General features: G+C 42.1%; 1 protein-coding gene across 20 annotated transcripts in view; it reads right to left on the bottom strand.

Annotated features, from left to right (window-relative positions):
* TENM3 (teneurin transmembrane protein 3) overlaps window positions 1-14845 on the bottom strand; it is a 1294211-nt gene that overhangs the window by 101175 nt on the left and 1178191 nt on the right. For all 20 annotated transcript variants that reach the window (XM_086703136.1, XM_086703140.1, XM_086703142.1 and 17 more), the window contains 4 exons: window positions 14341-14442; window positions 13957-14151; window positions 12540-12740; window positions 5527-5712 (listed from right to left, as the gene is read on the bottom strand). In XM_086703136.1, the coding sequence (XP_086559262.1) occupies window positions 5527-5712; window positions 12540-12740; window positions 13957-14151; window positions 14341-14442 (684 nt within the window). The remainder of the gene's footprint in view (window positions 1-5526; window positions 5713-12539; window positions 12741-13956; window positions 14152-14340; window positions 14443-14845) is intronic.

The raw sequence follows: 14845 nt of genomic DNA, 5'->3' as shown, positions 1-14845 counted from the left end.
GCTTGAAAGTACATGAAAATCAATGTAGCTCAATAAACAACTCTGTGTTGGAGATATCACGAGAAGACAAATACCAAATAGACTCCACCTTTCTCTTTCCCTCGCTCCCTTCCCTTCCCTCCCCTTTCTTCTCCTTCTCTTTCTCCCTCCCTCCTTCCCTCCCTCCCTCCCTTTCTTTCTCAAAGCAACACCTCTCAAAACCCTCAACTCAAACATATTAACTTCTTGTTAAGCCATATCCATTTTGAGACTAGGTTACATTTTATAACAATGAAATGAAAATTTCACGTCGGACAGCAATTTTGTTTTGTGTCTTTATTTTTGGCAGTCAACATCCAAAACACTGTCTGGATTGCAGCTGTCCCATTTATACTTAACCACAGAATAAGAACTCTAATGTATTTGCCTCAAACACTATTTGCCTCTGTCCGCCTCTCTCTGCCACTCCCCTGCTTGTGTTGTCTCAAAAATAAATAAACGTTGAGAGAAAAAAACAAAAACAAAAAATGACTCGCCTAAGGTCACAATGATAGAGTAGGCAGTCAGTCAGATACAAGCAGGGAACAAGTGCTTTCCTACTGATAAAAGGGCTGAAACCAAATACCAAGCAGCAGGGACCGGGACCGGACCCCAGGGGATCCACATGTATTCTCCCCTCTGGTCACAGCCCTACAGTAACCAATAGCTTCATTATACAAGTTACAGTGGATAAATCACAGAGCAGATTTGAAAACACATATTCTTTTTCCTTCCGGAGCCCACGCTTTGTTTTTTTCATCTGTTACCACTAACTTGCATAAAAAAATATTAGAATATCACAGATGAGATGATCAGTAATTGCTTAATGGATAAAGAAATAAATGAACAAATGAAAGGTAACAAAGACACGTAAATGCCTTAGGGAAAATAAAAAGCTAAATGCAACAGAACAAAAGGGGAATCCCTTGTTTAAACCTCGTAGTTTTCTAAATAAAGCAGAAATCAAGAAATTCTAGAACCACGAGAGACCTCAAGGAGTCCTTCAGATAGGGACACTACTCAAGAGACTTGACGAATGGAAAAAAGTTACCAGAAATTCCCCTCTTAAAAACATTCCTCAAATTAACAAAAAGAACCAAACAAAACCCCCAGTGTTTCACGCCTAAATGATTACGGTATTCCCAAAGCTTCCAGGAGCCGAGATTAAAACCTTTCTTTGGGATCTTGCGTCAGGATTTAAATACGTCTTCCAACAGGAGGTTCCTCATTGTAGCTAAAAAACATCTTAACAATTTAAGCCCATCTTCTCCATTTCTGTCTGTATGGAAATGGGACACACCAATGGGAAATACCAATCAACCTCCAGGAGATAATTCACCCATCTACAGACAGATCCCGGCCTTCCCTACCTTCCTAACAACACTTCATTGTAGACAACAATCAAATGTGTTATTCAGTCCCCAGCCCTGCTCCCCTCGCCCTTGCTGGTCACAATCTCATCTATAACCTCCAGTGCTCTCAGCTACAAAGGGAAGGCTATAGGGACGGGTTTTTTTTTCTCCGCAACTGCTACAAAGAATAGCTCTTGGGGGAAGCTACAGGTTAGAAAGACTCAAGATGTGGAAACTTAGGATGTAGCATTGCCCAGAATATTCAGCTGCATTGTGCTTACAAGTTATGTGGATTCTGGTACAACCATCTGTTCAGCAGAGGCTGGCGTGGCATTTGCATTGTTTCTATGGCCCACCAACTCCAGCCACCAGGCCAGAAGAGGAGTTTTCCAGTGTTTCCACGCAAGGATAGGGAGAGTCAAAGCAAAGGAGTTGCCTTTGTGTGGTTATAGATTCTGGTTTCAGTTAAATACATCAACAGTGAGCTTACTGAATTAAGGCCAAGACAAGTATCTCCCAGGTCACAGGTTTGACCTTGATCGATACAGAACTGTTCTGGCTTGTTTATATAGAGACAGCCATGCAGTATTCCAATCATGTCAACTTTTATTTATAAACCACTTAATTATATTGGGTATATTTTATCTTGCTTCTGGGTCCTCTAAATATTCTTACATCTTTTCTATCTTGTTAGAAACAACAGTAGGAACGTGAGTGGGATAATCATTCGACCTTCCCGTGGAATGGTCACATACAAAGGATGATGGTGCTATCACTATTAAAGTATGCTAGTTATACTTGCTAGTCACATTTGATGTGGTTCTCTCATATAACCAACTTCTCTTTATTTATGAAAGGGCCCAACAGTCATAAATGCTTTTATGGGGAGGAAGGGAAAAAATATTTATTTTAAATCATAATATCGCTAAAAGTAGATTTCCCTTTGTTTCATTTTCCATCTGCATGTGTCACTTTTCAAAGTCTAACCCCAGAAAGGAGAAGGACTTGGGACAGTGAACCCGAGGATTAATACGCCCAACTTGCCGAACTCATGATTCACAACGAGAGGAAAATATGAACACACTAATAAAAATAGCAAGATGGAAACTTTTCAGTAGATAGGATGTTCAGTGAACACTCTAAATTCATAACCTATTTTACTATCAAAATGCCTATGGTTTTATGAAAGCATGAACAGTTTATGAAGACAGTAAGATGACTAATGGAGAATATTCTTTGCTTTCTATTGGGAACTTTTGTTTGCTTCTAACTGTTTAATTTCTCCTCCGTCTCTCTTTCAATTAACCTCCCTGTTTGTATTCAATGAGATGGCACATGATATGGAGAAAGAAAAAAAACCTTGCTGATTTATGAGTATTCTTTCATAAAGTGGCAGCTTCTTTTAGCCAGATGTGTAAGTGCTGAAAATGAGAGGGAAATGCACAGCAGAGTAACATATCCCAAATGAGAAAACGTACTGCAGTTTCCCGGGTTGTTTAAATCAGTGGCTCACAAAGGCCTCTTTTTTTTTTTTTTTTTAATTTTTTTTTTTTCAACGTTTATTTATTTTTGGGACAGAGAGAGACAGAGCATGAACGGGGGAGGGGCAGAGAGAGAGGGAGACACAGAATCGGAAACAGGCTCCAGGCTCCGAGCCATCAGCCCAGAGCCCGACGCGGGGCTCGAACTCACAGCCCGACGCGGGGCTCGAACTCACGGACCGCGAGATCGTGACCTGGCTGAAGTCGGACACTTAACCGACTGCGCCACCCAGGCGCCCCTGAAGATTCATTTTTAAATGAGGTAGGTCCTTTACTTCCACATTGTTACTCACACGGACTACAAATGAAACAAAATGACATAAAACAACAGAAAATGGAACTGTTAACAACCGTAACAAGATATGCTACATTATACTACAAAGAGCTGCGACTAACAGCAACCTCACGTGTTCCCAGATAACTGAAAAACTGTTCAAGGACCGCTCATCTGTGGGGAACTAACCGCGTACTATATGACCAAAGTCAGTGAGGACACCAAGAGAATGACTTACTTAGTAACCGTTGGTTAGCACGTTAAATTTGCCTATGGAAAACCTTATAGTATACTGCTAGGTTTTCCAAGCTATATATTCATGCCTAGGATACATTCAGTCAAACGTATAACATTTCCCCCCCCAACTAGAATCAATTCACTTCTTATGGGTATGGGGGTGGTGGGGTCATAACACCTGATGGACTGTGATTAGAGGCCTATTTCTCCTGCCCTGCCTCTGGTAGATGGGCATTCTGGGATTTGGGCACAGCGCTGTTTGGTCGCAGGGGTACAAATTATTCTCTGTATGTCCACAGAAAGACCCACAAATTGTGGGGTCAACGGTTTGCTGCTTTAATATAGTTCACAAATGTAGTTCACACAAACGACAGGCAGCCATTGCCCCAGAAGCCTCTCTTGAAGAGTAGAGGAGGGGAAAGCCGTATCAAGTTGGTGGAGATAAGCACTCTGGGCACTCACAGCATTCCTCCGTGGGGACTCGATGCTCCCCGGGATGTAGGTAGGAAGCTCACATTCCACAAGTGAGCCGCTAAGGGTGTTTCCCAGGTAAACGTTAACACCACAGGCCTGATCTGGAGATCCTTGGCAGGCATTTGGAAAACTGGACGTTCTCTACAGTGCTTTTGCCTACCAGGAGAATCTCTTCTTCTGAGAATCTGGAATTTTGGTGGTTGCGGCTGACAGAGGCTACCTCTTGGAGCGGCCCTGTTAAAAACCTCTCAGTCTCAAATGCGCTACCCTCCACAGAAGCACGTGTTCCTTGCACACGTGTTGGTGTAGTTCAGTGCTGGAGAAAGGTCCATGCTCCGTGTGACCTCTCCTGGTGGGAGAGAAAGAACACAGGAGGCCTGTGCATGGACTTCTCCAGACACCACCTGATGGCGACGGGTCATTTCCCTTTCGGATAACTATTATGGTCATGAGCACAAGTGCCCCGAGTCCTGGGAGCCCTTCTGTGGATCATCACCTGTGGGGGTGAGGGGATCACCACCCTTAAAACAGATGACAGGAATGTCAGTAAGACTGGAAAAAACCTTACTTGAAGTTCCGTAAAGATACAACTGTGACAATTTATAAAATTATGTGATTTCAACTTTCCCGTGAAAAATTTCCTAGCTAGCCAATTCCTGTAAGCAAGAAAATAAAGTACATGATACTTGTAGCTGCACTGGAAGAAGAAATTTTTTAAGATATTGGGACTCCCTCCAGTTAGCAAATTACACCCTATGGACATAAAACACCATACCTCAAGTTATGCAAATTATGACATTTTTGTAAGGCTGTATCATTTAGAGCTAATATGGTACACTTCCACTGAAGGAAGATAGGCATTTATTACTTACGTTTGTTATATTTTCTTTAATTAAATGTTTTAAGTTCAGTGACTCAAATGGTAAAAAGCAAAGGCACCGAAAACCTTGAAAATATGGTACTATGTATGTTCTGGATAATTCTGAATCCACCCTAGCTATCATTTATGTACCAACATTTGGATCTTAAACACCTATTTGCTTTATTTAACCCACAGAGGTTCACGAACATCATCATATTTGAAAAGTATCAGCATGTAACTTTAAGAACAGCTAGACTTGTGCCTTTCATTCTACTTTATTTCTTGGCCTGCTGCAAAATAAAGCCATAGAAAGTCAAACCGCTTTTTGAGAGACTTAAGTATTATCGACAGGTGCTAAAATGCGTGGGGCTGCCCGTGTTTGGCATCTTTTTTTAAAGTAAAAAATACTGCTGTTATGCAATGGCACCATGGAACGCTGAGACGTAATATTCAACGGAGGCGTGTTCATAAAAAAGAAATGAAATCATCTGCAGGTGAATCAATTTTTGTAGCCATCACAAACCACCAAATTCTTATACCTCATGCTTGTGACGACTGTTCTAAAAAGAACCGAATGGCCGTTGTAACACGAGGCCTGATGTGAAGAAGCAATTCTTTTTTTTTTTTTTTCCAGAAAGACGAATGAAAATTAGAGGAAATCAGCTTGTGCAAGTAGGGAAACAGCCAGGAACCAGGGCGCTCCCTCCGGTTGCGCGCGCAGGGCTGGCGGGGGGCGGGGCTGGGGGCGGGGCGAGGGGCGGGGCCTACCGATGGTGCAGTGCTCGCCGTTCCAGCCCTGGCTGCATTCGCACTTGCCATCCTTGCACGTGCCGTGCTCGGCGCAGCGCGGGTGGCAGGCTCTTTGACTGCAGGCTGCGCCCGTCCAGCCCTCTTCACAGCGACAGGTGCCCCCCATGCACACCCCGTGCGAGCCGCAGTCCACGGAACAGATTTCTGTGTTGAAAAAGAGGAAAGAGAGCAGGGGAGGAGGGCGGCGGGGAGAAGGAGAATGAATAAGCAGGGCTACGTCTTAAAAACAAAACCACAAGATAAATACAAAGGATTTACATACTGAGCACATTTTAGCATCGACTAGTAAGCATTATAAATGGTAAAAATGCACTTTTAAAATTCATCATTTCGTTTAATACGCTGCTGTAATCGTGCATAAAATACCCATGACAATTTTGTTATGAATCATTTCCTATACTGTATGTGTAAACATGGAGGCTACTAACAAAACGGAACACGTGATTCATAGCGAGAGGAAAATACACACACGTAATGTATCCCACAGGGTCTTCTGGCCGTGGAGAAGCCATGCACACAGACAAACACATACATCAAATTAATATAAAATTAATGAAATATTTCAGTGTCTCGGCAGGAGTTGGGTTTCACCCGTAGAGCAAGAATTGCAAAGGGGTTATTTCTAACTCTATGGTTCAGATTTCTAAAATATTCAGAAACTTTTATTAAAAAGAATCTTTTGTGGTTTGCACATTGGCTTGCTTCTGACACACACACATGCTGGTTGAGTAAAAGAAATTGTTGTTTTTCCTATCCAGTAAACTGGTACTATTGCCAGAGACGAACGATAATAGAAAACCAGTTTAAAAATGTATGTGGCTACTGACTCTGTCACTGCACAAGCTAGGTTTTTCAGATATCAGAATAACTGAAAGTTACCAAAGGGCTTCAAAACCATAATAGGTTCCATCGTTAAACAGAATCGTGTCTAAAGTCATTTTTTTCTTCAAAACCTTTCTTAAAAGCTTATTTGATTAGACACACACACAGAAAGAAAACTTTGAAGGGTATTTTATATTCTACTTTTTACATGTAAAGTTAAATAAAATCAACTACCGCTTTTTTCTATGATTGTAAGACCGTCGTTTGGTTTTGCTTTTCTTGCAAAGATAACAATGCTGAACAATAAAAACCTGCAATCATTTCAAACAAAGAGGAAATAGACTACAGCCTTATTTTTAAATTAAAAACCAGTAACTGTTTATGTGGCCACATGTTCGTTCCTATTTCCCCCACTCACTGCCCAAATAACATTTCTCAGACACTGTAATTCTGTCTCTCAGTCCTGCAGAATCTTAAACAGCATATCAAGGCACTGTGAGAGTTGTAACATTTCTTATAAACAACAGCCAGGACTGTTCACTGGAAGAGAGTGGGGTATGTTTTTTTCAAGCCACATTTTTCATCTCGTTTGAATTAAATTTTTGATTAAGAGATCCAAGATGGTTTGATTAACTTCAGACGAACAGAACGTCAACTCTGCTCCAGAAGAGAGAGGTTTCTTTCTGAGGTACCCCTTTTATTCAATCTAATCAATTTTTCATTAGGGTGAAGGTGTTTATCAGCGTTTAGCACACTAGCTTTGAGCAAGGTGCGTCAATCTTTGTAATGAACTTATTAATTAGAGTTAATTTAATTGAAGTGGAATTGAAGGGCTAATTAATGGACAAACTGCTGATGAGGAGAGAGGAAAACTCGGTTGCTTTCAAACCTATAAACTTTCTGATGGAAATAATTCATTTCTTCTCTTGTAGCAGCTTAACCAAATGTTTCTGCAGCTGCAGAATCTACTCTTATTGAATTTAGAGATCCGAAGGTCATTTCTACAACAACAAAAGAAGTAGCTGGTAAAGTGTTCTGCCTTGGGATTCAGTTAGTTAGAAATTCCCAATAATGCTGCTGGTCAACTTCCAGCCACAAGTGTAAGTTACCTACAATGTATTTGTAAACTTTAGATGGCAACTGTGGAACACGCAGATAAATTTCTGGCACAGGAACCAGGATATTTTCACAGGATGAATAGACGCATGTTTAATTACTGATAATTCTTCTAAGTTTTCTGTCTTTTTCCAGCTAATAGCAAAGTTGAATAAAGTCTTTTTTTTTTTTTTTCCGGAGCGTAATTAATTTCTTCCAAAGAAGAGCACTGTATTCATTATCCAACTCTATACATTGAGAGTTTAATATGTTTTTTTGGTTTTTCACTGGGGGTGTAAAGATGCAATGGGACAAAGATCTTCACCCACTATGTCTAATCAGTCATTTTGTACATGGCTACCATTAGATTTTCAACTGGCAAAATGATTATATGAGCACGGGAAAAAAAATCAGTCTAAATGTGTAAAATAATGACAGGTGCTTTTGGCAGCCAATTTCATCTCTAAATTAACATCTATTACCCCCCCTTTTTTTTTTTGCTATTCATAGCAATATCACAGAATTACCTTATTTTATTTTTTAAACTTTTTTTCAGTAACCTTTACACCCAATGTGGGGCTCGAACTCACGACCCCGAGATCAACAGTCACACGCTCCACTGACTCAGCCAGCCAGGGGCCAAAGACTGAATTATCTTTTGAGCTATAGTATCCATTACAAACCCTCCTTTATAAAATAATTCAGGTTAACGTGTTCAATAACATTATCTGAAACAAATAGGGCTGTTTCACCATTCCTTTCCTACTTGGGTAATTGTGGGAGACAAATTAGAATGACAATTTTCAAACAAGTATTATTTTCTAGCTAGTATTCGTATGCTTATTTTACTGATGGAGGCATAAGAGACCTGAACCAAGTAGCTTTACTATAAAAATAACTGTATCTATAAACTTTAATTGGATTTTTCTGAGTGTGGGATGCATTTTTTATTTATTTATTTATTTAAAAAAAAATTTTTTTTTTCAATGTTTATTTATTTATTTTTGGGACAGAGACAGCATGAACGGGGGAGGGGCAGAGAGAGAGGGAGACACAGAATCGGAAACAGGCTCCAGGCTCCGAGCCATCAGCCCAGAGCCCGACGCGGGGCTCGAACTCACGGACCGCGAGATCGTGACCTGGCTGAAGTCGGATGCTTAACTGACTGCGCCACCCAGGCGCCCCTAAAATATGTTTTTTAAGAACAAAGGACAGAACAAGTTAATGTGTTATTTAAATAATGCCTTGCACCTATGCTTCCTAATGTTGGGTGGTGATGATTTCCTAAAACTCTTTAGTGAGGCACTGAGGGTTCTCTATAATCCCACCCCCAGGTTATGTTTTGCTCTCATTTGTCCTGGACGTGTTATTTGGTCTACGGTCATGAATTTTCAAACCAGTTTTTGCTTCTCCCAGCTATCTGAATCAACTCCTATTTCCACGAAGCAGTGACGAACATAAACCTCTGTCTGCCTCCAAAAATGTATGGCCCAGAGATGAGGGAGGTAGAGGAAAAGGAAAGAAGAGAGAGACCGGATGGGGGAGGAGGAGCAAGTGAGCTGCGGGAAGAAGAAAGGTTGGGGGAAAATGAGAGAGAGACAGTACAAGGAAGAAAAGGCATGAAGTTGTCCCTTTGTCCCTTTACCCAGGGTATCTGCTCAAGGCTTCAACAGAAGTCTTTCATCAGAATTACGACTTAGCCTGGACACAACTTTGTTTAGTGTGGGCTTCCGGGATTCAGTTTGTAGCAGGTGAGGAATGGCGCACGAATGTGTCGTGTTGCTGAGGATTCCCAGGGTAGCGGCCATGTCACCCGAGTTTCTCAAAGTGCCAAGAAAGAGTGATCTGTAAAAATTACTAGCCTTTTTTTCCCTTAAAATAAGCACGTTAATTCGCTGCGTAGCGGGGTTTCTCTTAGGTTAATGCCATCAGGTTATAATAATAGATGAAATAATTTGCATTTCGTAATTTTCACATTTGGGGAACTGTACCCCAACAGTACTTTTTTTTTTTAAAGTCTATCTATTTATTTCGAGAGAGACACGGGGAGAGAACGAGCAGGGGAGGTGCAGAGAGAGAGAGAGAGGGAGAGAGACCACAGAGCCCGATGCGGGGCTCGATCTCATGAACTGAGCTGAAATCCAGAGTCAGATGCTTAACTGACTGAGCCCCCCCAGTGTCCCTCCAAGCAGTACTTTTATGTGGAAGCTCCTGTCAACCAATCAAGAATTAAGTGTGACAAACCACCATGACTGTGACCGCCACCACCACTGCCACTACTCGTGTTAATGGTTAATACTTGTAAGGACTTGCCATGTGTAAGGCACGATTCTAAGCGCTTTCCACATATTAACTCGTTTCCATCTTACGACCGTTGCATCAGGTCGTAATTTAATTGTGTAAGGTAGTACTCTTATTGTCCCCATGTCACAGGTAAAGAAACGGAGGCAACAGAGGAGCTAAAGAGCCGATGAACGTCACACGCCTACAGAACGGCCAGCTCAAGACCCGAAGCCAGGCAGTTCAGCCCCAGATTCCCTGCTCTTAACCGCTCACTGTTACGACAGGTCTGCAGAGAAGGCAATCCGTGTGGGCGGGGCGAGGGGCAGACAGACCCCTTCCCTGAAGCCAAACCTACACAGACTCAACAGCATTACTAAAACCTGTCCTTTTGCTCCCCCCCCTTCCCCTCTTCTCCTCCTCCTCATTCTGCACCCCCCCCCCTTTAGTAGTATTTAGTTTTGCTTACTTTGAGTATCCAAACAGAAGCCATCCTTCCTCCATGTCTCACCGGTCTCTCCTCATCGCCTGGCCTGCATCCTGCCTTGCCCCTCGCCCCTCACCCCTTCCCAGCTTCCTGTCTTCTCCAGAGACGCGTCCACTGCCCCGGCCCCTCCTGGTTGCCGACGTCCGGCTCTCCTGGTCAACTTCTGCACTGTCTCTTCAGCAACTGCTGTCTAGCTTTCCTTTAAAACGGCCCTCGGCTTCATCCTTCTCATTTCTACGATCTCCCCACGAATTCACGCTCTCAGCACTTCACACTCTGGGAGAGCTCTCAAACTCGCCTTGGGCCGTCAAAGTCTGACTAGTCATGTTCTCTGACATATAATCGATGGGGAGTTCTAACAGGCTGCTCTCATCAAACTGGCGGGCACACATCGTCATGACCAGTGAGTTCTCCATTGTCTGAACTGTCATTGCCAAGCTGCGTCCCTCCAAATCGGGCCCAGCCCGACGTTTGCCTCCAAATACTCTTTCTTTACGCTCCCGCGTATGTAACGATAGGCTCAGAGGTGCAACTTGGTTAATGGTAGTTGCTGTGGCAGTGGTGGGTGGTAGCTATATTTAGAATTTATCCTGGACTAAGCACTGTACTAAGTACTTTATATACAGTAATTCAAGTAATTCCCAAAGTATCCCTGTGAGGAATTGCTTTTTTCTTTTTTTCCTTTAGAGAGTGAGAGTGAGCGCGAGCAGGAGAGAGGCAGAGAGAGAGAGAGAGAGAGAGAGAATCTTAAGCAGGCTTCATGCCCATGACTGAGCCAGACATGGGGCTCGATCCCACAACTTTGAGCTCATGACCTGAGTCAAAATCAAGAGCTGGATGTTCAATCGGCTGAGCCACCCGGGGGCCCCAAGAATTTCTCGGTTAAATTCACTTTATAGATGGGTACACTAAAACATATAGTAGTCTGCCTAAGGTTACCCAGCTAATAAGTAGCAGAGGTTGGATATGAACCCGAGCATCTGATCTCAGAGCCTACGCTCGTAGGTACTTTCTAGTACCATTCCCCTAGTCAAAAAGCGCCTCCTCCCATTTCCATGCTAGCTGCCATCTTTAAAAGAAGGCAAGAAATGTTCATAAAAATCTCCTTGAGGACCTCACGTGCATCAAGGCAGGATCACTCCTCTGAATGTTGGTTGCATTTAGCATATTGTTCCACGTACTATTCAATAAAACATTAAACTGGCACATCCTGGTTTCTAAGTATTTCATGTGTGTTCGTCTCATCTCCCCAATTAAATGGTAACCTTCTAGGTTAGATTACCTTTTCGTACGGTGTGACTAATACGGTCATGGAATTAATTCATGGGATACAACCAGCATCAAAAAAGTAGAAAAGACGTAGGGAAAAGCATTAGTGTGTACCACTTGCTAAAGCTTTGTTTCAGTTATGTCAGTCTATATATGTATGTGTCACAACGTAAGACTGAGGCTATGGGTCATTTAGGTCACGGTCAAAAATCTGAAAGCCACTATTCTAGAGGGCAGGAAGGATTCATTATTTATTCCTACGGGGCCCATCACCATGCCGTGCACATAGCTGCTGTTCAGTAACAACCTGACTGATGGAAAAAAAATTACTACCTGCCATTTATATTACAATCATATTATTATAATATAAAAATCAGCGTTGGACCATTATGCATATCATAATATTTATCTATACGTACTCTTTATTGTGATCAGGTTTAGCCTTATGTTGTCAAATAATTTTTAAATTGAGGCTTCTCTGTTGATGAGATAACGTGTCCCAAGCTATACACAGGCCTTGAGAGTTAGAAGAGGGAGTATTTTACACAAAAAAAAATATTCTTTACGATGCTACTAAAGGAGACATTTTAATGACAAGTTGACTAAGCCTGTTTCTTTTTCTAATGCGACTAAATTTCATCACTTTTAACATTTCTTTCTAGAAACAATCACTTGGATAAAACCTATATAAAATTTAATAAGTGTGCTTTAAAAACGAAAAGATCTTGGGGCGCCTGGGTGGCGCAGTCGGTTAAGCGTCCGACTTCAGCCAGGTCACGATCTCGCGGTCCGTGAGTTCGAGCCCCGCGTCGGGCTCTGGGCTGATGGCTCAGAGCCTGGAGCCTGTTTCCGATTCTGTGTCTCCCTCTCTCTGCCCCTCCCCTGTTCATGCTCTGTCTCTCTCTGTCCCAAAAATAAATAAACGTTGAAAAAAAAAAACAAAAAAACGAAAAGATCTTAATTTTTAGTTAGCTACACAATAGTAAGCACTCAACTGTGCTGCATTTTTTAACCTTACCATTTGAGCAGTCTGGGCCAGTCCAATTAGGGTCACAGGTGCAGGAGCCACTTTCTTGAAGATACGTCCCATGACCAGAGCACTGGTCTGGACACATGGTCTTCAGTATTTCACAATTGTTACCACCCCATCCTGGATTGCAGTGACATTCCCCATGGATACACACACCGTGATTGGAACATCCAGGGTCTAGACAGTCAGCTACAGTAGAGAAAAGAGAACAATTTTATACTTAAATCTAGCAGATATCATACATGCAAAGTACATGCAGAATAAAGAATTAGATCCCAATCTAATTTACATGAAAATTTTGGATACTCAAATATTTGACTACCATTTTCAAGAATGTGTTTCCGAAAATGCAAAAAAAAAAAAAAAAATGACACAATTCAGCATTCAGAATTATGCCATTTAGGTAACTGAGACTCTTGCAAGGATTTGTAATTTTCATGAATTCCACACATAGATGCTCCTGAGATTTCAGACTATTGCTCTCTGTTCTGCTTAATCAGACAGTAATAAGTATCAGCTTCTCTATAACAAAATTGTATCAGCTGACCTAATCCACGACCATTGAGCAGTGACAGCTGTATGGGACTCTCAAACAGTTTGAGAAATAAATGAGTTGCATACGCTCTCTCCTTCTTAATTCACTTTAATGTGCTTTAGATGACGAGATTTAATTTAGCAATTTGACTCAATAAAACTTTACACTTGTAGGGTCAATGGCCTGAAAATTTAATTCCAGAGACTTAATTGCATTACTTTGTGTGTGCGGATCAATAAAATCAATTTGATTGAAGAACGGAAATGGTGCTTTTCTGCTTTTTGAAAAAACAATTCAACTGCACTTTACAGTATAGCAGCCTGATTCTCATCATTACATACGGTTATAGAACAAACCCGTGATGTACTTTTTTTCACTCGTATATTACGTGCAATAGCTTGTCTTTTTACAAGACCAGTGCTCTAACCCCTGAGCTATGGAGCCAACCGTTAGCCTGTCTTTTTAGACATGCCAAAATGCTCGATTAAAAGCTGGTTTCGAGGTGAAAAACTGTGAGAACAAACAAAACAAACAAACAAAAAACCTGAAAGCAAAGATAAAAAACCAACTAAGCAAAACAACAGCCCATCGTGGGCTTCGAGTCACACACGTTTGCCTACTTTCTCTGATTGAAAGAAAAAAGAATTAATCACACGACTGGAAGCACAGGGGCTCTTCGGTATTTGCTCTTTCTTATTAGTGAAAATGTTAACCAAATGACGCCACCATACTCATGGAGATCTAATTACTTTCACGAGGAGGCATATAAAAAGCTTCATCTGCCAAACTAAAGATGACAAATGATCCGATCCGATCGTCTCTTCCTTTAGGACGGTCACAACGGACTTCCGTAAATATGGGCGTGTTTACCTTCTTCGCAATTCTCTCCTTTGTATCCTGAGTTGCAGGCACAAGAGCCCATGATGCAAATCCCACGCCCCCCGCACTGAGGGTCAATGCACTGCGTAGTGGGCACATCGCACTCGGTGCCCTTCCAGCCGCTGAAACAGAGGCAGCGGCCTTTGGAGTACTGTCCATTGCCGCTGCACAACACCGGACAGGCTGCTGTGAAATAAAACACGACAGAAGAGTCAACAGCCACATCTGCGGTCGGGGTCCTGAACGACAAGCACGTCGCTGGGACAAGGCGTCGGCCCGTTTCCCCCTTTCTTCCCCGTCCTGGGAGTTTTCTGATTTACGCGTGTTTCTACAGCCTCTTTCTATTGGCTTAAGAAAAGGCTCTAACTCGCGTACCTCTTGAACAATCCGGACCTAAAAATCCTGGAAAACAATGGCAAGTTCCAGAAACGCACTCTCCATTTCCATGGCAATTGCGAGGGCATTCCACCACAGACTCTGAAGAGGAGAGAGAGAAGGGATATTTACTGTGTAGCCCGCTTCCCGCAGAAGGTAAACTGTCACTTTGATCATTTTAGCTGCACATGAAGGAATGACGGATGGCTTGCTCCATAACCAAAAAAAAAAAAAAAAAACAACCAAACAAACAAAAAAAGGATTCATATATACTAGACTATTCAAACCAGCTTGACTAGTCAAGCAAAGCATCGCCATTTCAAGTGCAGACGCTCTCAAGTGTTTTTAAGACGCACTGCCCTCCTCCAAGATCCTTCCAGAATAATATTCAGTGCTTCATGGTTTGCCAACATATTCGTAAATAAACAATTTGAAAATATCTCTCACAGTGTACCTCAGGCTTTAACGCCCTAGGTATCGCTCCAAATCGGTGAAGACCATTTAG

This window comes from Puma concolor, chromosome B1 (genome assembly GCF_028749965.1).
Source record: "Puma concolor isolate L17-30 chromosome B1, mPumCon1.1.hap2, whole genome shotgun sequence".
NCBI lineage: Eukaryota > Metazoa > Chordata > Mammalia > Carnivora > Felidae > Puma > Puma concolor.
This window is presented reverse-complemented; position numbering and strand designations above follow the sequence as displayed.